General features: G+C 46.4%; 1 protein-coding gene across 2 annotated transcripts in view; it reads right to left on the bottom strand.

Moving 5' to 3' along the window:
* chchd6a (coiled-coil-helix-coiled-coil-helix domain containing 6a) overlaps nucleotides 1-24,330 on the bottom strand; it is a 234,671-nt gene that overhangs the window by 209,128 nt on the left and 1,213 nt on the right. Inside the window, exons 2-4 of one of the 2 annotated variants that reach the window (XM_056273813.1) lie at nucleotides 12,606-12,702; nucleotides 3,724-3,856; nucleotides 2,485-2,629 (exon numbers count right to left, since the gene is read on the bottom strand). In XM_056273813.1, the coding sequence (XP_056129788.1) occupies nucleotides 2,485-2,629; nucleotides 3,724-3,856; nucleotides 12,606-12,702 (375 nt within the window). The remainder of the gene's footprint in view (nucleotides 1-2,484; nucleotides 2,630-3,723; nucleotides 3,857-12,605; nucleotides 12,703-24,330) is intronic. The other variant, XM_056273814.1, reaches the window with a different exon arrangement.

Below are 24,330 nucleotides of genomic sequence, written 5' to 3'. Positions count from 1 at the left end.
AGTATGAGGACACATCTCTAGAAGCTCTGGTTTCCCTGCCAGTTTTCCACCAGTCTTTTATCATACCAAGAAAGGTAAATATCTCCTTCACATCTGCAGCTTAAAGATTTGATTAATGGTAATCAAAGATAACTGTAACTGTATTTGCAATATACACTACTTACTAATGGACATTATCAACAGCAATATATCACATCCACCCATCCATTATCCAAACCACTTATCCTACTCAGGGTCGCAGGGATGCTGGAGCCTATCCCAAAAGTCATTGGGCGGCAGGCCCCACCGTGCCGTGGAATATATAACATAATATCATATGCAGTTGAAGTTTTGAATCAACACACAGGATTTTGAATCAATACACGGAATTTAATGCAATTTTTTTTTTATCATTGTCAGGGTAATAGAGGGAAGAAGAAAAAACACGATGATTGCCACAGAAGACATCAGACTACATCACTATGATCTACTGGCCCATCTCACAAGTGGTACGGTACCATAAACACACTTATCTAATCTAAATGTTACAGGGTTGAGCATGTAAGGGCATGCATTTCACTGAGATTATCAAGCGGGCTTCTTCTTAAATCGATGTTTCACTGAGTCATACACCTCAAGAGGGCTTAACCGATATTGTTTCCGATTGTGTTTCAGTTGATTTGTGTATCCTGGACCTTCTCTCCTCTAAAATACACTCTCAGCAGGCTCAATAAAGCAGCGCCACGGCTTGCATGACTACATGTATAAAAATTGCATTTCACCAGCAAAAGAAATAGGGAGGAAAAAGGGATGTAGAGGGCGAGCCATAAGTATACGCAACATTACCACTACTCCACTATTGATGAATTCTCTGGAGCTGTATGACTAACTGGTTGGTGAACGATAAATTCAAATGGCAAAACCTTGTGTTTATCCTATTGTGGTGGGTGGAAGCAAATTACATAGCCAAGCAATAAACAATCTAATCTGCATGTGTGTGACTGGGAGGACCGTTTGTAGTTCTTCTGCTATGTAAGACTGGAGCCATGTTGGACCTCCTATTTTTAAAATCAGCAACTAAGCTAGTAAGGAAGTACAGATGCCTGCATTTGGGCAGCTGTATTCATCACCATCAACCATCCAGTACTATCTAGCCAGGATCTATATCCTAGCCAAGAGGCCGAGGAGACGACAGGTGCTAGGGAGCCATGTTTGTGCCTGGTTGTGTTGTCAACTGTGAGTTTGCATATGTGTTTGTTAGGAGGCATATCAGGGTTGTGTAAATCCTTGGCACACTGGCAAAACATCTGCGTGTGTTAGAACAGTAATTACAAGGAGCGCTCAACATCAGAGGTCTGGGCCCCCCCGTTCAATTGGTCATTCTGCTCACGCCATCCCTTCCTCCAGTGGCTTTCTATTAGTGGTGGGAGCGTGCTGGAGTAGAGATAAGGGGGCCTCTACAGCATGTCTCAACACGATGGTGGTGGCGGCAGTGATGGTTGGGGGGCAGGGGGGGTAGTCACGTGAAGTAAGCGCCGGCCGAGGTGTAAAACAGGCGCTCCCCACCCCCGGCCGTTCATATCTTAAGCCCCAAGAAACTCTCTGGGTGCAATTTACCGCTTGCACTGCACTGATAATACTGTCTCCAGGAGAAGGGGTGAGGGGTAGAGGGAGACTTGGAGTGATAGGTTGGCATGGAGTGAGAGAGAGAAAGAGGGAGAGAAAAAAGAGAGAACAGGGGAGAAAAAAGGAGTGTAGGTGAAAGAAGGGAAGAAAGGGAGGGAGAGGACGGGAAATAGAGGGAGACAGAGATAGAATCAGGTGATGGCGCTGTACCGGGGAGATATGAACAGGTGAAAGGAGGCAGAGGAATGGGAGGAGGAGAGCGGTAACACCAGGAAAATTACAAATACAATCCCGCGACCCAATTTGAGCTTTGCAAAATGTTCTACATGTGCTTCAACCAGAGAAAGCCTGACCGGGCTAAATCATTACTTGGCCCAACAGAAACATATCTCTGCAGACCGATAGGGACTCAAATTAATCCGCTTCTACACAGCTTTATCGCCAAACTCGAGGCATGCAAAAGACCTACAGTCTAGAGCCAAGAGCACTGGAAGAGTGCTGACACATTCTCAAAAGTGTGTTCATATTACAGACTCCAATAGCTCCACCTCCAGTTCAGTACTGGACATTACAACAGAGAAAGAGAATTTCTCAAAAAAGAACTGCAATAACATCTACCCTTGGGAGAATAGCTTGACTGTTTACACTGCTTCTCAAGCCGCCTATAGTGGGGAACAGAGTAATAAAGCAAAGACAGACAGACAGGAATAGAGGTGATACAGTAAGACACGGATGCAGAGAGACTAGAGATATGGTGAGAGGTTTGGCAAAATATTAAATTTAGCTCATTAGGATAGAATAGCCACGAGAGAGCATGGATGGACACACAAGCTTGCAGACATGTTCGTTTGTTTGAGTGATTGTGTGGGCTTGCTGTACCATCACTTTGGCCATTTCAGCCTCCTGACGCGTGTGTTGTCTCTCTCTGCTCAGTGTCTTGGTCATTTCTTCCCGGGCTGCCTCTCTCTGTCTGCGTGCCTCCTTGGCCAATTCCTCCTTCAATATTGCCTGCTCACGCTCATACCTAATGAAAACACACACACACACACACACACACACACACACACACACACACACACACACACACACACACACATGTGCGCGCACAGACACACATATATATATATAGAAGAACCATACAAGTATGATTCTGCTTATTAAACACAAACAGGAATTTGCCATCAAATTTCAGCCATCAAATGTTTTCTACAAACATTCCACAAGGGGTCAGCATATACCAAATGCAGTGTTTCAGTTGGCCGTCCAATGTGGAAGCTGACAATCAACAGGTAAAAAACCCGATAAACCATTTGAAATATTGCCATTTATAATCAATCTAGAATACACAGTTTCGGATGAAAGGACCAAAATAAGAGAGGCCTTGGTTCTTCTTCCAATCATGGAAGAAAAAAAAAGGATTAGAATCCCAGAGGGGGCTCACAGGATGCTTAAATATACTTAAATGAATGTCTTTCTTAATCTACTGTTTAGGTTTCAGTATTTTACAAAGTAACGGAATTCCTCCAGAGTCCATAGTACGATGCAAGATAGAAGGAATACTACATATGGGAACTGTAGAAAAAGGATGAATTATGCTGGGGTTGTCAACACAATGATCTAACCTTTATATAACACTAGATTCCTTGGTACACAGGAAAACATATTTCATCTCCTTCGCACTCTGACTTGGCATAGGGACAAGGCATGTCTGATCAGACAAACCAATGTTACATCCTTATTCCAAGCTTAAGAATCAATCCACGATGCTTCATATGCTTACTGTAAACAAATCTCTCCTTCCACTGTATAGTGTGGGCCACACTCCCTTAAGGAAATCAGTTTTTTTGGGTGAATTGTGTTGATTCTAACTCATAACCAATGAATCATATCTGAACTAAATGAAATTTTACAGCAGTGATACCTCCCTCAAAATCTGATCCAAATAAAGGATATTCGGTTAACAGTTCAGTAACCAAATTACTCATCAAACTCATCAAAAGTTAGTAGCAGTGTTGTTTCCTTAGGACTCATAAGACAGTGGGGGACCCATTTTTTAGGTCCTGAACCATAGTTTACAGAATTAGGGCTGACATTGTCCTTATTACACCATCAACCCACCTCTTCTGTTCATCCTTGGCATTAGCGGCTGGTTTACTTGTGTTTGTTTTGGTGCTGGATTTAGCCCGGAGCCTTGGGCTCTGCTGGGGAACAGGACTGGGATTGGGTGTTGTGCCAGGGCTTGGGGAGGTGCCTATAGCAATCAGAAAACAGACATCTTGCAGAAAGAAAAAAAAACAGCTGGGAATACACAAACTTAGCATGCACGTATCAGGTGTTAACACCAGCCATTGAAACTTAGCATGTTTTAATGCCAAGACTGCAGTACGCTAGGAGTTATTAGAACATTTGTAGGACACCTAGCCTGGGAACCAGACAAATTCACAAATGCTAATCATTCTGGCCTCCTCTCAGTTCATTTTCGATTTCCAAGGAGCGTAATCAATGGGCCCAGACCAAAATGCCTCTGGACGCAACTGGACAGACCTACAACCAATCAGAGCAAAGAAGTGTGTGACGTGGTGCTTAAACTTTTCCTAAATCCTGTTGCAAGTGTAAACTACTAATAAGACACGTTAGTCCCTAGCTAGCGGATCTAACCTTTTAGCCGAGCGGTTAGTGATGTCGCCTTGTGGTGCAGTACACCCCGTATCGAATCCCGCACCAGGCAAAAAAATAACCGGTTACACAAGTAAGGCAAAAATATCTTTTCTTTTCAGCAAAAGCTTTACATGCAGGTTTTTTTATTCTTTCACAGAAAATATACCGTCCAGTTCGTTTAATACTTTTGCGATAACGGATTCAACAGACGTCCCACATCAGCGGCAGCCAATAGCACTCCTCTGTACGTCAGCGTTATTTTTCCCCGCCCAAATTCTGGGAAGGCCTGCCCCTACCTACTATGCCTCTGATTGGCTAACCCTATCCCTAACCCCACCCTGACCCTAACCTGAACCAACCTAACCAACGGAGACGAGTACTAGCCAATCAGAGACAGAGTTCCCGGAATGCGGATGGAGGGAGAAACATGCTGTACGTCATCCTATCAAACCCGCCTCATATTAGACGATTGTGATTTGCCCGACCCAGGCCAGGTCGGCTGGAAATCTGTGGCTGAATCCACATGGTTGATGCTAGATCCAGCGGGGTGTAGGCACGGAAGTAGCCGTGATTGGCTGTTGCGTCGGCCAATAGACAGCGTGGAACCTCGAAGCGCACTGACTTGAAACAAACGATGCGCACTGAAACATTTAGCTAGCTAGCTCACAACTGACCTTAACATTGCCAGATCATACTGTAATGGTAGCTAACGTTAACATTTGCCAACAACGGAAATTCAAAGAGTTTAAACCCTAACCAACAACCAATCACATCTACTTCCGTGCCTACACCCCGTTGGATCTAGAATCAACCAATCCACATTTCCAGACTTCACTGCACTTGCCGACTTGCAGGCTTGGTGGGCGCATTTCCGAGAAGTCTGTGAGTGCTGAGGGCTGGCCAAATCCACAAGTTATCCAGTCCACAAGGGGCCTCAAGTGGGCTTTCTGTAGACTTCCAGAGAGTCCGATCAGGGTGCAGAATTCACTGATTTAATTACCCACAATTCATTGCAATATGGGACACTTTTCAAATTGCCAACTAAAAAAACAAAACGAACTTACTATGAATGTGTACAATTACTGTATTAAAACATTACTTGAATCATGTAGGCCTGAAATAGTAGTCAACTATATCATGATACAGAAATATGTATAAGTATAGGCTATAGACAGAGGTGCACATAACTCTTTTGGTCTGGTTCTTAAGGGAGCACCTGGGAATGTTGCTTGGTACTCAGTCTTAACGCAGCAGTTATCATACAAGCTGCCATCATCACTACCCTCCTGACTGCTCTCCTCACTGTCTTCATCTCTTTCAAACATGGCAGATGAAGATGTAGGCCTACTTCTTTTTCCCTGGTTGAGTCCGCAATTAGCTGTTTGCATCCATAAGTCAACAGCTGGCTTTGGGTCAAAAGTATCTGCTGTCATCTTAGACAAGAGGCTGTGCATCAGGGATGAGAGGCGAGAGTGTGACAGGCGGGATCTGTACTTGCTTTTTATTATATCGAGATGTGAAAATACCTTTTCACGTGCAGCACTGCTCAAGGGCAGTGTAAGGGACAACAGAAGGACTTTATGAATGTTGGAGTAACCATCTGGATTACTTATCTTCACTGTGTTGACCAAGTCATACACAGAGGAGGCTGCCAAACGTTTTCTTGCTTGCTTTAAATGCATCCATTCTCTCACAATGGAGTCTCTGTCAACAGACAAGCTGGCCTCATATTTCTGGAGGATGTTAGTAAGTGTTATGTTGCCAAAACTGTGGAGGTCTTGCATTTCTTGAGGCCAAGTTGAAGGACCAAAAATTAAAAATTGATCACATGACTTAAGGGGAGTCATATCTGCTTTCAAACTCATGAATTAGACCTCTCAGTACATCAGCCTGGTCCCTGTTAGCATTTGACAGTCTCTTTCTTGTACTTGCCTTCACTGTCAAGCAATAGTGTCGGCTGTCCAGCAGCTACCATGAGCTCATCTTTGCATTCACCAATAGTCAATTTATCTAGCTGGAACTTGAGGGAGATGAACTGTAAAATGTTTCCACTGTCAAGCATGTTGGCTAGGAAACACTGAAAACACTCTGTGCATATGTTTTAGGTCACTGTCATCACTTGAATTTGAATGGCAGGTAATAGCCTCCACATTTTCAACAGTCTCTTGCCTCCCTGCAGACCATCTGATGTTGTGAAACTTTCCTAGTTTCACAAAGGCAATTCCATCCTCATCACATATCTTCTTTAGCTGTTCTGTTCTTTTTGCGCCCCCTCTCTGTAAATAAAAGCTCAGCAACTTGACAACGGAAAGATTAAATATCTCACAGTATGGTACCATGTGATCAGCTGACTTTGCCGTTCTCGAGGGTTTGGGCAGTACACAGCATATGCACAAGGGAATCCCGATCGCCACCATCTGACGCAATTTGGAAACGTCCCCACTGTAAACTCCAACGTTGGCTGCTGCTCTGTCTGTACACACGAGACCAACTTCGTCTTCCACTGAGCCCCCAAGAGTATGGAAGAGCTGCTCCAGTCCGTACACTATGTCCTGTGCCGCTCGGTTCACACCCAAATTAATTAATCCAAGGAAATCCGAGGTAAACTCTCCGTAGCTAGACACAGACACAATGTCCTGCACCACTTGTGTCATGTCTTCTGATCCATCAAAGAGCAGGCCCCAAAATTCAGCTGCCTTCAATTTTGTCCACTTAATTCTAGCCGATTGTCTGCGCGATGCTCTGCATGATGCGGGTCCTCCCTTCTCGTGAGTGATATCCCGACATTAACTCCAAGCCTCTTAAAAAGCGCAATATCCTCCTCATATGAACGCATCGGGCGTGCATGTTCCGCTTTGTGAAAGGCCAACAGAGCAATATTACACGGTGCTTGACGCTGTTCTTCATCCAGTTTGTCCTGCCACGTGGCAAGAGGGCGAGCAGATTTCTGATCCTGGGCTGCACCCGGTTTTCAATAGTTTGCACTATGTTCACGTGCTCCTCGCTCTTCCCGTGCTTTTCAAAAGCTGGCTGACCGAAATGTGTTGTCCCTATATAACCGGCGCTGCTTTTCTCCGCAAGATTGGGATTTTCACGGCATATTCTGCACCACACCTCTGTGCAGTCGTCACCTGTTTGGAGCCAGGCTACTTCCTGCAGCCACTTTTCCGCGAATACACGTTTTTAATGTACAGGTTCAGTCTGGAATTTTTTTATTTTTTTATTTTTGAGGCGGTGCAACACCAAAGTAATTACTTAATTTAGCTTGCTTCTTCGACCATTTTTTGATGAATGTACGAAAATCCTACAACCAGAGGAAAAAACGTAGCGTTAAACTAGCTGTTACGTAAACCAGTGGTTCTCAACCTTTTTGGGGTCCTGGACCCCCTGCGTATTTTTGATCTACCCTGAGGACCCCTCCACCTGATCTTGGGGGAGGGGGGGTTGCAATTTGATAGAAACAGTAGAAACTGCATTTTAAATTGCATTTTAGCATTTATTCACTCTTTGGGGCAAAAATAAGAGCTTTCAGTTGTAACTTAGATATAGTTAACAAACAGAATTCTTATGCAGTAACTTTCATATATATGTAACAAAACAGAATATGTATTCAGTAACTTTCAGATATGTGTAACAACAGAATTTTTATGCAGTAACTTTTAACAATGCAAACGGGAGCGAGATCTCTTATTAAAATACAATAAATTACACTTGTGAAACAGATGTAATTAGAGAAAAAAGTCCTGTTACCCTTTATAGTTTAGGTAGATAAAGGTCTCAGTCACATTTGAGTAAAATAATCCTATTTCTATAAATGTCATAGGATCTTTTTTTTAAAGATATTTTATTTTCACGGACCCCTTGCAATTACACCACGGACCACTAGGGGTCCGCGGACCCCCGGTTGAGAAACACTGACGTGAGCTAACTATGCTGGAGCTCAAGGCTTAACAGTTAGCCTTACTAACTTGGGGGGGGGGGCGCATCCACTTAATCAAGAACGAAGGCTAAAAGTTGCACGATCAGCAACTGATTATTAAAATTGACACTTTTGCCGTAATGACTTTCTTACCAGTGATATATGGAGAAAATCCTGTTGTTTCAGTAAGTAATTGTGTCCCAAAAATGTGCGCAAAAGCGCCTCTTTCCGCATCACCTGCTGCGCGTCACTTTGACCGCGCATGCGCACCTGGCTATTGCAGCCTACCCTATAGAAGCAGTGCACGACTTAGTGGCACATGTTTCATTATGCATATCACAAGAAAATTAAGAGCCTTTTCTGTAGAATTACATTTTTGTTTTATCGTGGAATATGGCGGATTCTTCCGAGAAAAATTCTCAATGAAGAGAAGCTAAATGGTCTTGTGTCGAGTGAGCAAGCCAAAAAATAAACGGGAGAACCTTAAAAGGACACACAGGGTGAAACAACCCTTTGGCTCGGGTATCATTCAGGTTCAAGTTCTACTTTATTATCATATGTATTTCGAATACAATGAAATTCTTGTGCTCTGGCTTTCTCTGCCTTAACACGATGGACACAAAAACAAAGAACTCAAGTACACGCCACCCCCAAAAAACCATAGACTATGTACACAGTGAATTCATACATGATGACATACTTTAATGATCCCCGTAAGGAAATTACGCTCTGTCTTTAACCCATCCTAGCTGTGTAGCTAGGAGCAGTGGGCAGCTGCCGTACAGCGCCAAGGGACCAACTCCAGCTCCACCAACTTAGTCAGGGGCACAGACAAGAGTATTAACCCTTTCATGCATGTACTTTTGATGGTGGGGGAAACCAGAGCACCCGGAGAAAACACATCACAGACACAGGGAGAACATGCAAACTCCACACAGAGGAGAACCTGGGATGACCCCAAGGTAGGACAACCCTGGGGTTCAAACCCAGGACCTTGCTGTGAGACGACAGCGCTAACCACTGTGCCATCATGCCGCCACGGCGCCCAATACACAATGTAAGGTGCATATGGGTGTGTCAGATGTTCAGCATCCTCACTGCCTGTGGAAAGAAACTATTACTGAGACGGTGCTGTGTGATTTGATGCTCTGGTAGTTTTTTTTAGATAGAAAGAGAGGGCAGAACATGTGCGGGATGGCTGTGTCCTTAATGATGTTTTGGGCTTTCCTTTTACAGCGAGTGGTGCAACTATTATGAAGTTGTGGTAGTTCCATGCCAATAATTTTTTACTGCTGTCTTTACAGTCCTTTGCAGTAGTCTGCAGTACTGAGCTGTCTGAGCTGCCTCAGAAAATACAGTCTCTGTTGTGACTTTGAGGATGCAATTGGTGTTGTGAGACCATGTAAGGGTGTCTGTGATGTGTAAACTGAAAATCTAAAACTGTCCACCAATTTCAACAGATGAACCATTGATGGAAATAGGAATGTGATTTCCTCTGATCTTTCTAAAGTCAACAATGATTTATTTTGTCTTATTGACATTTAGAGAGAGGTTGTTATCATGGCACCATATGGTTAAATCGTCCGCTTCCGTACTATAGGCCCTCTCATCACTGTCACTTATTAGTCCATTCACTGTGGTGTCATCTGCAAATTTAATGATGCTGTTGTTGTCATATTTGGCAACACAGTTGTGTGCACACTGGGATCGGCGGTTCGAATCTCCGTGTTACCTCCGGCTTGGTCGGGCATCTCTACAGGCACAATCGGCCTTGTTTGCGGGTGGGAAGCCAGATGTGGGTATGTGTCCTGGTCGCTGCATTAGCGCCTCCTCTGTTTGGTCAGAGCTCCTGTTCAGGGGGGAGGAGGAACTGCGGGGAATAGCGTGATCCTCCACATGCTGCATCCCCCTGGCGAAACTCCTCAGGTGAAAAGAAGCAGCTGGCAACTCCACATGTATCGGAGGCATGTGGTAGTCTGAAGCCCTCCCCGGCTCGGCAGAGGGGGTGGAGCAGCGACCGGGATGGCTCGGAAGAGTGGGGTAGTTGGCCAAATTCAATTGGGGAGGGGAAAAAAAAGGGGGGGGATATTAAGAAGGAAAAAAAAACAGTTGTGTGTAAACAGACTGTAAAATAGGGGACTGAGACAGCAGCCCGAAGGTATGCTGGTCCTAAGAACTAATGTAGACGAGTATGCTTTACCTAATCTCACAGGGCCTGCCTGTCAGAAAATGAAATAGCCAATTACAGATAGAGTTACCCAGACCAAGACCTCTGATCAACACGAGTTTGGATGGTACAACTGGAGCTGTAATCAATAAACAACATTCCAAAAAACAAACAAAAAAAAAGAAACAACATTCCGACATGGGTATTTTCTTTTCAAACAGTATTACAGCAGTATGCAGAGCAAAGACAGCATCATCTACAGATCTATTGGAACAGTAGGCAAACTGTAATGGGTCAAGGGTAGCAGGAATGTTACATTTTATATATGATATTACCAATCTTTTCAGACACTTCATAACAGCGGAGGTCAAAGCAACAGGTCAATAATCATAAAGACAAGAGACAGGTGTTTTCTTAGGTACAGGCACAATGGTGTTTTTCTTAAAACAGAGTGGAACCACACAGAATGACAGGGACAGGTTAAAAATGCCAGTCAAAGCCTACGATAGCTGAGTGTAACATGCCTTGAGGACACATGAAAGGATGCCCTCTGGGCCAGCAGCTTTACGAGCCTTAACCCTTATAAAAGTTTTACTCACATCAGCCTCTGTCACCTGTAGAGCAACTTTATCGGATGGGCACTGTCCTGCTGTCACTGTGTCCAAAATGTGAGCGTCAAAGTGGGAATTAAAGTTGTTAAGCTCATCCGGGAAAGAGTTAGAGATGTTGATAGCCACACTACATTTTGATTTATAATCCGTAATCGCCTGCAGCCCTCTCCACATGAGCCGTGAGTTGCAGCCACTGTAGTCATTTTCCAGTTTGTCCCTATATTTTCTTTTAGCAGCTTTGATGTCTCTCCTTAGGTCATACCTTGTATAAGGAGTACATAGGCAAGTACTGCAGCGATCACTGAGTTCATGATTGTATTTGTTTCCACAGCCACGAGTGAAACAGATCTGAGGCCTTTCAATCAGCGGCTGCAGTCTGTTACAGTCTCGCACCCTCGCAGACGTGATGATGGTGAATACGTCACAGTACGCAGAACCGAAGTCCGCAAGGGCTCAGTCAGCAAGTCAGGAGGGTGGACATTTGGATTCAGCATGTCTGAACGGAAGGGTGGCCACATGTATATTAAGCCACAGCAAATGTAAAAAATGAGCTCGCAGATTCGTCTGGTTCCCAGGCTACGAAACGCCATTTTTTTAATGGAACCTGCTTTGAATTGATCAAGTCGCTTCACTATTTATTAGCCTTTCAATTCAGGTGCACTTCCATTGTGCTGTTTTGCAAATCACATTCATTTTCATAATCCTTCCATTTATCAGAATGTTGAATGGAATGTTTATGCATCACGCTAGCCATTAGCTCAGGATCTTTAGTATTGCACCACTGCTTTGGGTGGGACGAAAGGTGTTTACTTTCAGATAACGGGTGGCAGGAAAATTACTGTAATAACTGTAATATGGGATTTAGTTTTTGATTTACTTTTGAAGGAACATTTGGTGTAAATATTGCTTTGAATATTTTCAAGGATCTAATTGTTATCAATAAAGATGGAGTAGTGTTTTGATTTTATTTTTGTTGCACACAAGTGTAAGTGTAAGAAGAAAACAGATGTGTGGTTTAATATGACCATCTCTGTTAGAGCTTAGTGCTTTCTTCAAAGAAAGAAAAACTATGCAGTCCCTGTCTCGGTCTAAACTATATCTACTCATTACAAAGTTTTACACTATGATTTTATGCCTTATAGACAAATAATGATATTTTCTTGGAAATGTTTTACTCGTGTTAAAGATTCATATGTTTCACCGCAGAGAAAGCATATACGTTTACAGCTCAAAAATGTTAACAGGAGGGTTTACTTGCTCACTAGAGATAAATGGTAATTTTGTGGTTTCATCTGAATTTCAAATTTGTATTCGTTGAAGGATTTTTATCAACTAAATAGTCTTTGTAAACATACAGCAGAATAGAATGGAATTTTATGTTGAACAAAGACTGGAAATTTGTCTTTGGCCTCACCTCAGAAAAACACCAACAGTACAAGCAGTACAAAACAGCTAAAAACTTCAAAAATGTAAAAAAAAAGAAGTTAAAAACACGGTAAGCAACATTATCAAAAACACATACAATAAATGTCATTATTTCCTTGGCAACTGCATTTTAATCACTATTACATAATTTCATTCGCAAACAATTTCTATATTTGTATCACGAAAAGTCATTGGGAACACTTCCTCTTATCTATAATACCTGGGCCTTTCTTCGGGCTGGTCGACGTTGGCGAGGGTGTGCGTCCCGGTGGAATGTTGGCTACTCCTCTCATCCTCTGAAGTACATCTTCTGACAGCTGAAAAGAAAGAAAGAGTGGGAAGCAGCGAAATCAAGAGAGACGTGTGAAACAGAATGACACCCCACACAGACAAAGGATGAGTGAATTACAGCTCATCCCATCTCATCTCATCTCATCTAATCCTCATCCGCTTCTTTGGGGTTGGGTCATGGTGGAAGCAAGCCAAGTAAGGTACTCCAGATGTCCCTCTCCCTAGCTTCTCTTGGGGGGTCCCAAGGCGTTTCCAGGCCAGATTAGACATGTAGTCCCTCCAGCGAGTTCTAGGTCTACCCCAGGATCTCCTACATGTTGGACGTGCCCGGAGGTGACCAGCAGGTATCCTAATCAGATGCTCAAACCACCTCAACTGGCTCCTTTCGACACGAAGGAGCAGCAGCTCTACTCCGAGCTCCCTCCGGATGTCTGCGCTCCTCACCCTATCTCTAAGGCTGAGCCCAGACACCCTGCGGAGGAAACTCATTTCAGCCGCTTGGATCTGCGATCTCACCCTTTCGGTCACTACCCAAAGCTCATGACCATAGGTGAGGGTTGGAATGAAGATTGACTGGTAAATTGAGAGCTTTGCCTCCTGGTTCAGCTCCCTCTTCACCACAACGGTGCAGAACAATATCCACATTACTGCTGATGCTTGCATCAATCCGCCTATCAATCTCCCGCTCCATCCTACCCTCACTCTTGAACAAGACCCCAAGATACTTGAACTCCTTCACTTGAGGCAACAACTCATCCCCAGTCCAAAGGGAGCAAGCCACCATTTTCCCGGTAGAGAACCATGGCCTCAGACTTGGAGGTGCTGACTCATCCCGGCCATTTCACACTCAGCTGCAAACTGCCACAGTGCGCCCTGGAAGTCACGTTCTGATGAAGCCAACAAAACCACATGATCTGCGAAAAGTAGAGATGCAATTCTGAGGTTCCCAAAACGGACACAATCCTCACCTTGGCTGCGCCTTGAGATCCTGTCCATGAATATCACAAACAGAATCGGCAACAAGGGACAACCTTGGCGGAATCCGACACCCACCAAAAACGTGTTTGACTTTGTGCCAAGAATGCGGACACAGTTCTTACTTTGGTTATACAAGGACTGGATGGTTTATAGCAACTGCCCCGGTACCCCACACTCCCACAGTACCCCCCCACAGAGTGCCCCGGGGTACACGGTCATAAGCCTTCACCAAGTCCACAAAACAAATGTAGACTCAAACTCCCATGCCTCCCTCGGCACTTCCGCAAGGGTAAAGAGTTGGTCCGTTGTTCCACGGCCAGGACAGAATCCACATTGTTCCTCCTGGATCCAAGGTTTGACAATCAGTCAGACCGTGCTTTCCAGCACCATAGAGTAGACTTTCCCAGGGAGGCTGAGCAATGTGATGCCCCGATAATTGGAGCACATCCTCCAGTCTCCTTCCGACACTTAATTACCAATTTTTCACGACTAATTCAGAGGTTACCACGGCATACTCATTGTGAATCGTCAGCCATTCGTGGCAGCTCCACAGTATGTTTGCATAAAACAGCTATGCAAAAAAATACACAAAAGCTACAGCATTAGTATTTATTTTAACCCAAAAGAGTCCCGTCGTGGTTTTCTTTAACAGACAAAAAGAAGAATATATATACAACAAAAGTCTTTTGTGTGACATCTAGGTGTCAACCTGCCTAAAAATGTAGTTTACACAAAATTCCAAGAGGAATCAGAATCATAATCAGAAACACTTTGTCATTTCATTTGATGCACTTGCGCACATGAAATGAAATGAAACATAGTTTCCCCCAGCCCACAGCAATGCAACACAAAGACAAAAACACACATCTGAAAACTACAAGAACTACAAGAACACACATATCCAAACTAACACATATATCCAAACTAACACATATGTATATCCAAACTACAAAAAAAAAAAAAAAAAAATCACTGTCCAGGAGAGTGAACGCCAGCCAGGATGACTGTCAGAACTGCTGGTCTGCATAGGCTAGCAGCTAGCCTGCTCTGCCTCCGTATCCCATCAGACCGCCCTCGGTGTTTCCTCCTCGGGTGCATCTCCAGTCAGGGCCGTGGTCCTTGGGCCTACAGGGCGCAGTAGAACAAGCTCCCTCAGCCGATCCAACGCCAGCTCTCCCAGCCAGACACCTTTGACACGCCTCCCCACCTCCACACAATGACATTAAAAACACAGTCAAAGCCACGTGAGGCTGCAACCAGACTGCCCTCCGTGTAATCGGAACTGCCGGTCTGCATGGGTTCGCAGCTGGCCTGCCCCACTTCCATGTCCTGTCAGACCACCCTTCAGTGTTACCTCTTCGGGTACAGCTCCAGGCAGGGCAGTGGTCCCTGAGCCCACAGGACACCACGGACCAAGCTCTCCCAGCCATCAAACGAAGACAAACTCAAATGCAGACGTGGACAAAGACACTGCATGGACGGTACTGGGTGAGGTCGCCGCAAACGTGAATTCGCACTGCCATCTTCCCAAACCGGTACTGGGTGAGGCCTCTGCAAATGTGAATTTGCACCACCATCTTCACACACCGGAAGTGGAAACGTCCTGCAATACACTGGTAACTCTTATTAGAAAAAACTGTACTACTGTGAGGCAGATACTGCACTTCTATGCAGTGCTCCCAATTACAGTGGGATTACATTCTCATTTTCCCTCCGCAATATTTTGAATTTGCCATTTGTGAAGTTTACAATACAGTTATTCTCTCGATCAAGTCCAGTAATAGTGAGCAACGATCAGAAAGATGCCAATACTTTATTCACTGCCAATTAGCTTTGAAATGTGCTTTGAAATCATCCCAAAGTGAGTTGAAACAAGCAATAGCATGGAGCTACTGTCATGTATACTGTTCTGTAACAAAACATTACATGGCCTTCCATAAACCATGTATTTACTAATGTTTCTTCTCACTAAGGTTGCTATGTAGAATCCTATCACAAGTCTGCAATCTACTACTACTACTACTTTCAGCTGCTCCCATTGGGGGTCGCCACAGCGGATCATCCATTTCCATCTCTTCCTATCCTCTGCATCTTCCTCTGTCACGCCAGCCACCTGCATGTTCTCCCTCACCACAACCACAAACCTCCTCTTTGGCCTTCCTCTTTTCCTCTTCCCTGGCAGCTCCATATTCAGCATCGTTCCCCCAATATACCCAGCATCTCTCCTCCACACATGTCCAAACCATCTCAATCTTGCCTCTCTTGCTTTGTCTCCAAACCATACAACATGAGCAGTCCAGCTAATATACTCGTTCCTAATCCTGTCCTTCTTTGTCACTTCCAATGAAAATCTTAGCATCTTCAAATCTGCCACCTCCAGCTCCACCTCCTGTCTTTTCATCAGTGCCACTGTCTCCAAACCATATAACATAGCTGGTCTCACCACTATCTTGCAAACCTTCCCTTTAACTCTTGCTGGTACCCTTCTGTCGTAAATAACTCCTGACACTGTTCTCCACCCACTCCACCCTGCCTGCATTCTCTTATTCACCTCTCCTGCACTTCCCGTTATTTTGGTCAGTTGACTCCAAGTATTTAAACTCATCCACCTTCGTCACCTCTACTCCTTGCATCCTCACCATTCCCTGTCCTCCCTCTCATTCACGCATACAGTGGTGTGAAAAAGTGTTTGCCCCCTTCCTGATTTCTTATTTTTTTGCATGTTTGTCACACTTAAATGTTTCAGATCATCAAACAAATTTAAATATTAGACAAAGATAACACAAGTTAACACAAAATGCAGTTTTTAAATGAAGGTTTTTATTATTAAGGGGGGAAAAAAAATCCAAAGCTACATGGTCCTGTGTGAAAAAGTGATTGCCCCCTAAACCTAATAACTGGTTGGGCCACCCTTAGCAGCAACAACTGCAATCAAGCGTTTGCAATAACTGGCAATGAGTCTTTTACAGCGCTGTGGAGGAATTTTGGCCCACTCATCTTTGCAGAATTGTTGTAATTCAGCCACATTGGAGGGTTTTTGAGCATGAACCGCCTTTTTAAGGTCATGCCACAGCATCTCAATCGGATTCAGGTCAGGACTTTGACTAGGCCACTCCAAAGTCTTTATTTTGTTTTTCTTAAGCCATTCAGAGGTGGACTTGCTGGTGTGTTTTGGATCATTGTCCTGCTGCAGAACCCAAGTGCGCTTCAGCTTGAGGTCACGAACAGATGGCCGGACATTCTCCTCCAGGATTTTTTGGTAGACAGCAGAATTCATGGTTCCATTTACCACAGCAAGTCTTCCAGGTCCTGAAGCAGCAAAACAGCCGCAGACCATCACACTATCACCACCATATTTTACTGTTGGTATGATGTTCCTTTTCTGAAATGCGGTGTTATTTTTACGCCAGATGTAATGGGACACACACCTTCCAAAAAGTTAAACTTTTGTCTCGTCAGTCCACAGAGTATTTTCCCAAAAGTCTTGGGGATCATCAAGATGTTTTCTGGCAAAACTGAGATGAGCCTTTATGTTCTTTTTGCTCAGCAGTGGTTTTCGTCTTGGAACTCTGCCATGCAGGCCATTTTTGCCCAGTCTCTTTCTTATGGTGGAGTCATGAACACTGACCTTAACTAAGGCAAGTGAGGCCTACAGTTCTTTGGATGTTGTTGTGGGGTCTTTTGTGACCTCTTGGATGAGTCGTCGCTGCGCTCTTGGGGTAAATTGGTCGGCCGGCCACTCCTGGGAAGGTTCACCACTGTTCCATTTTTTCGCCATTTGTGGATAATGGCTCTCACTGTGGTTCGCTGGAGTCCCAAAGCTTTAGAAATGGCTTTATAACCTTTTCCAGACTGATAGATTTCAATTACTTTGTTTCTCATTTGTTCCTGAATTTCTTTGGATTGCAGCATGATGTCTAGCTTTTGAGAATCTCTTGGTCTACTTCACTTTGTCAGGCAGGTCCTATTTAAGTGATTTCTTGATTGAGAAGAGATGTGGTAGTAATCAGGCCTGGGTATGGCTAGAGAAATTGAACTCAGCTTTCCAAAGATGTGATAAACCACACTTAATTTATATTTTAACAGGGGGGGGGGCAATTACTTTTTCACACAGGGCCATGTAGGTTTGGATTTTTCTTTTCCCTTAATAATAAAAACCTTCATTAAAAAACGGCATTTTGTGTTTACTTGTGTTATCTTTGTCTAATATTTAAATTAGTTTGATGATCTGAAACATTTAAGTGTGACAAACATGCAAAAAAATAAGAAATCAGGAAGGGGGCAAACACTTTTTCACACCACTGTATGTATTCCATCTTGCTCCTACTGACTTTCATTCCTCTTCTCACCAGTACATAACTCCACCTCTCCAGGCTCCCCTCAACCTGCTCCCTACTCTTGTGACAGATCACAGTGTCACCCGCGAACATCATAGTCCACAGACACTCCACAGAACCTGATCTTGTCCGTCGACCTGTCCATCGCCATTGCAAACAAGGCTCACAGCCAATCCTTGATGTAATCTCACCTCCACCTTGAACCCATCCATCATTCCTACCACACACCTTACCACTGTCACACTGCACTCATACACATCATGCACCACTCTTACATACTTCTGTGCCCCTCCCGACTTCCTCATACCGCACTGGATTATATAATCCAGTGAGTCAAGTAAATTCTTTATGAGACAGTACAAGCCTGTTTCATGCCATAAGCAATCATCAGCTGTCTGATAAATAATGAATTAACTTGACTCACTGGATTATTTTGCTCCTTATTTGTTGAGCACTTTCACTACCATTGATTGTTTCTTTTAACAAAGTTTATATATATATATCAACACGGATACAGGCAAAAAGATTTGAATGCATAGCAGTACAGGCCTGTTTCGTGTGTCTTGCACTCATCGGCTGCTAAAGTGCGAGATGCACGAAACAGGCCTGTACTGCTATGCATTCAAATCTTTTTTCCTGTATCCGTGTTGATATTCCGCTCCTCATTAGTCGAGCACTCAACACCAATGACGGTTTCGGAAAAAAACGCTATGTATATATATATATATATATATATATATATATATATATATATATATATACACACATACACACACACACATACACTTCCTTACGTTACAATTTTTTAGCAGTTTAATAGATTTTTATTTATCTACACTGATATATTGATATTGATATAGCTAGCCTACAACACTTGCTCCCATGCTGTCTTGCAGTGCTTAAGACAATAAGACTTAAGACTACTACCCTGTTACTTGCTCTGAGCACTCTTTGTATTCACTCATTTAAAAAAAAAATCTTTCTTGCGCTTTTACTTTAACACTGATTTTGCTCTTATATGCTTGTTTAAAGAGAAGATGCACTTATGACCTCTGATAACTAGTAGTTCTCTTTAATTTTCTACGTTAAATGCACTTATTGTAAGTCGCTTTGGATAAAAACGGTGGCTAAATGGCTGTAATGTAATATAATGTTGTAGAGCCGAAGGAACGGAGAAGACCGTAGGTTCACACTTTAGCCGTGTAGGCAACTTTCTTTAATCCACGGTAAATCAGAGAGACAACAAAACCCAGCTCGACTGAGCGGAGGCGGCAAGAATAACCAGAAAACTGGCTGGACAACCATAACTTAACCCTGCGTTAACCTGCCAGGGCAACCATGACTTAACCCTTAGTTCCTGGGTTGAATTCTGTCCCCAATACGTGTCCACCACATGAGCCCCCCCAGAATTCGCCCTAGTAATCGAAGTCAGGCAGGCGTGGACGGCCTGTTGTCCCCCCGCGGCGGCTCCGGGTAACGGGGGCCGGAGTGTCTCTGGGAGGCATTGACGCGGGCCTGTGGAGGTCGGCCTGAGGAGCAGAAGAGGCAGCGCGGGCCTCCACGGGGGGAGGAGGCGGAGCCGGGGGACGACCGCGACGAGGAGGTTGGGCTAACTCCAACGGCCTGCGTCAAGTCCAGGTGTGCGGGTTTAACTCGGTCCACTGAAACATGCTCGGCCGTGCCCCCAACATCCACCACCAGGTGCTTGGTTCCCCGTTCCAGGACGCGGAAGGGGCCGTCATAAGGGGGTTGCAGAGGGGGGCGGTGTGCGTCGTGACGGATGAACACGTAGTCCGCTGACTGCAGACCTGGGGGCACCTGGGACACCGGAGCGCCGTGTTGAGCGGTAGGGACGGGTGTGAAAGCTCTGACCCCGTCCAGCAAGGAGGCTCGTTGGTCCACAGCTGACCAGGGACGCGTTGCGTTGGGCATGAAATCGCCTGGGACTCGCAGCGGCGTGCCGTACACCAGCTCCGCAGAGGAGGCTTGTAGGTCTTCCTTCGGGGCGGTCCGCAGGCCCAGCATGACCCATGGGAGCTTGTCAACCCAGTTGCAGTCCTTGAGAGTAGCCCGAAGCGCAGCCTTCATGGACCGGTGGAAGCGCTCACATAGGCCGTTCGCCTGAGGGTGGTAGGCGGTAGTGCGATGAAGCTTGACGCCCAGAGCCTCACCCACAGCATTCCATAGCTCTGAGGTAAACTGTGGCCCGCGGTCAGATGAAAGGTCGGAAGGCGTACCGAAACGTGAGACCCACGACCCAATAAAAGCCCGGGCCACATCAGCAGACGTCGTGGATGCCAGGGGAACAGCTTCAGGCCAGCGCGTAGTCCTGTCCACCACAGTGAAGAGGTAGGTGAACCCATGGGAGGGGGGTAGGGGACCAACCAGGTCGACGTGGACATGGTCAAATCGTCTCTCCGGCACTGCGAAGCGTTCCAGGGGCGCCTTAATGTGGCGGTGTATCTTAGCCCGCTGACAGGCAACACACGAGTCGGCCCACGCTTTCACGTCTCTCTTAAGTCCCTCCCACACAAACTTAGCAGAGGTCAGGCGCACGGATGGCTTACTGCCTGGATGAGAGAGGCCGTGCACAGCTTCAAATACGGTGCGTCTCCAGCTGTGCGGGACGATGGGCCTGGGCTGTCCTGTGGAGACGTCACACAGGAGGGTGACACCTGTGTCGCTGAAAGGAACGTCCTGCAGGCGGAGCCCCGTGTCGGAGGTCTGGAAACGGAGGACGCTCGGGTCCGTGGCCTGGTCAGCGGCCATCTGTGCATAGTCCAGGCCTAGGTGGACCGCTCCAATCACTGCCCTAGAGAGGCAGTCAGCTACCTGGTTAGACTTACCAGCGACGTGCTCGATGTCGGTAGTGAATTCCGAAATGTAGGAGAGTTGTCGCTGCTGGCGAGCGGATCATGGCTCGGCCGTCTTGGACATGGCAAACGTGAGGGGCTTGTGGTCCACGTACACAGTAAACTCGCGGCCCTCTAGCAGGAAACGGAAATGCCGGACGGCGAGCCAGAGACCGAGGAGTTCCCTGTCAAAAGTACTATACTTGCGCTCTCAAGGGGGAAAGCTGGTGACTGAAAAAGGCCAAAGGCTGCCAAGCCCCCCCTCACCCACTGTTCGTGAACCGCACCAACAGCATAGTCCGATGCATCCGTGGTTATGGAAATAGGCGCTGAAGGTGAAGGATGCGCTAGCAGGGTAGCCTGGGAGAGCGCAGCTTTAGTCTCGGTGAACGCACGGTCCCGCTCTGCTGTTCAGTCGACCGCCTGGTTGGGGGACATGCCTTTCAGCGCCTCGTACAGTGGCCGGATGATAAAGGCGGCTCGGGGAATGAAGCGGTGGTAGAATGTCACCATCCCGATGAACTCCCTGAGCGCACGAGCTGTTTGGGGGCGCGGAAAGGCCGCCACCGCTTCCACCTTTGAGGGCAGGGGGACTGCCCCGTCCCCAGTGATGCGGTGCCCGAGGAAATCAATGGCCGTCAGCCCGAACCGGCACTTCGCCGGGTTGACGATCAGCCCATGCTGGCTGAGGCGTGTGAAGAGGGTGTGAAGATGGGACAGGTGTTCTTCCTCGGAGGCGCTGGCGATGAGTATGTCGTCCAAATAGACGAAGATGAAAGGAAGGCCACGGAGCACTGAATCCATCAGCCGCTGAAAGGACTGGGCCGCGTTTTTGAGTCCAAATGGCATTCGTAGGAATTCAAATAGGCCGAATGGGGTAGTCACCGCTGTCTTGGGGATGTCCGAGGGGTGCACGGGAACTTGATGATAACCACGGACCAGGTCGACTTTTGAGAAGACGCGTTTGCCAGACAGGTTTGCAGAAAAGTCCTGGATATGCGGGACAGGATAGCGGTCGGGCGTGGTGGCGTCATTTAGTCGGCGGTAGTCCCCGCATGGGCGCCAACCTCCATCAGGCTTAGCGACGATGTGGAGTGGGGACGCCCACGGGCTGTCAGAGCGGCGGATGATCCCCATGCGTTCCAGGTGCTCGAACTCAGACTTGGCAATGGCGAGTTTGGCGGGGTCGAGATGCCTGGCTCTGGCGTAGACCGGGGGCCCCTTCGTAGCAATGTGATGCTCCACCCCATGCTTAGCGGTGGGTGCAGAGAAGGTAGGCTGGGTGAGGTCAGGGAACTCAGCGAGGAGGCGGTTGAACTTGTCTGCCTCTGAGAGAGAGTTGGCTAGACCTGCATATGCCGCTTCCCTCCGCGTACATGCGAAGGAGGAGAAGGTTAAGGCATCGACCAGACGGCTGTTCTGAATGTCCACTAGCAAACCGTAAGCGCACAAAAAAATCAGCTCCGAGGAGGGGAAGCGTTACATTGGCCATGACGAACTCCCACGTGAAACGTTGTCCACCAAAACACAGTTCTACAGACCGCACGCCGTAGGTGTGGATAGGGCTGCCGTCAGCCGTCGCCAACTGGGGCCCCCCGCTCCCCGCCCATGATGTCGACGTCAGTAGCAGGGAGCACGCTTCTCTGTGCGCCCGTGTCACAAAGAAATCGCCGACCGGAGATGGTGTCGAGGATGAGGAGTAGCCTGCTCGTATCGCCAACACTCATGGCCACTACTGAGTGTTGGCCCTTTCGTTTCCCGTCGGCCTGTAGTTGCAGGGGGAACGGCACCGTTTAGCTTTCGCACCAAATCGAGCGTGGTACATAAAGAGTCCAGAGGGCTTGTAGCGGTCTGATGCTGTGGCGCCACCGTCGGGCCACGCCCGCGATGTCGGCGGGGGGCCAGTGAAGGTAGGAGCCAGCACCCCGGCATGGGAGGAACGTTATGTAGCGACGAAGAATCGGTCAGCCTCCTTTGCCAGCTCACGGGGATCAGTGATGGTGGAGTTAGCGAGCGCAGTCTGGACGTGGGGCGGCATGTTGCGCAGAAACAGCTCCATAAACAGGAAACATGGCTTTTCTTGACCCATTAGGTTTAACATCCTGCTCATTAGCTCCGATGGTTTGCCATCTCCCAAGCCCTGAATTGCGAAGAGGCGACGTGCTCTCTCCGTTGTTGACAGTTCAAAAGTTTCAAGGAGGAGATTTTTAAGTGCGGCATATTTACCATCGGCCGGTGGGTTGGTTATGAAACCGCTTATCCTGGAAGCCGTAGCGCACCCAAACGCTGCCACTACGTAGTAGTACCTGGTCTCGTCTGCTGTTATGTCTCTGAGCGCGAAATGTGCCTCAGCCTGTGTTAACCACGTAGCCGCGAAAGACTCCCAAAACTCCGGCAGTTTCATTGCAACGGCGTTCGTAGCCATAATGTGTGTGGTTTCAGAAAACTTATCCGAAAACCGACGTCGGGGTCACCAGTGTAGAGCCGAAGGAACGGAGAAGACCGTAGGTTCACACTTTAGCCGTGTAGGCAACTTTCTTTAATCCACGGTAAATCAGAGAGACAACAAAACCACAGCTCGACTGAGCGGAGGCGGCAAGAATAACCAGAAAACTGGCTGGACAACCATAACTTAACCCTGCGTTAACCTGCCAGGGCAACCATGACTTAACCCTTAGTTCCTGGGTTGAATTCTGTCCCCAATACGTGTCCACCACAATGTAATGTAATAAAAACCTTGAATCTTGAACCTTGATGCTATTGAGTCAGCATGGGGGGAAAAATCCCTTAGGAATATTGTCAGCAGCTTGTTCAGTTCTTGTCATGAAGGACTCAAGCTGTACTGAAGGCAAGAGCAGTCCTATACAGTACGATATAGGCATGCCTAATAATGTGGCGAATCACCGCACATGGAAAAGCGTGTCTCATTGATTTGTACATAGGTAAACGTGTGTCTCGGTGATTTGTTGTACATCTAGAGTGTTTTCACAACATTTTTTTAAGGAACTAAATTCATCTGAATGAGTCTTTAAATAAATATAGTGATGAAACATATCCGTCAGCGCCCTGTGTTGGCCTGGCAGCCTGTCCAGGGTGTCTCCCCGCCTGCCGCCCAATGACTGCTGGGATAGGCTCCAGCATCCCCCGCGACCCTGAGCGCAGGATAAGCGGTTTGGATAATGGATGGATGGATGGATATCTGTCAATAAACAGTGTATCCTGATAAACTGAGTCAACCTTCTTTGATTTCCTTACCTAGATTGTTGAGCATGCATCAAGACGTCTTTAATAACATTTACTGGTACGTAAAGCAAGCACATACTGTGGTACCCTCTCAACGGAAATCCTCTTCCATCTGCCCTACTGCGATGGCTAGGACGTCAGCAAAGATCTCGAGTGTTACCAGAGTAACCTTGACCTGAGTGCCAGAATACAGTTGATCATTGATGTGGTTGTGTAACCACAAAGGAGATTCCAGTGCAGTTCT

Source organism: Lampris incognitus, chromosome 2 (assembly GCF_029633865.1).
Source record: "Lampris incognitus isolate fLamInc1 chromosome 2, fLamInc1.hap2, whole genome shotgun sequence".
Taxonomy (NCBI): Eukaryota; Metazoa; Chordata; class Actinopteri; order Lampriformes; family Lampridae; genus Lampris; species Lampris incognitus.
This window is presented reverse-complemented; position numbering and strand designations above follow the sequence as displayed.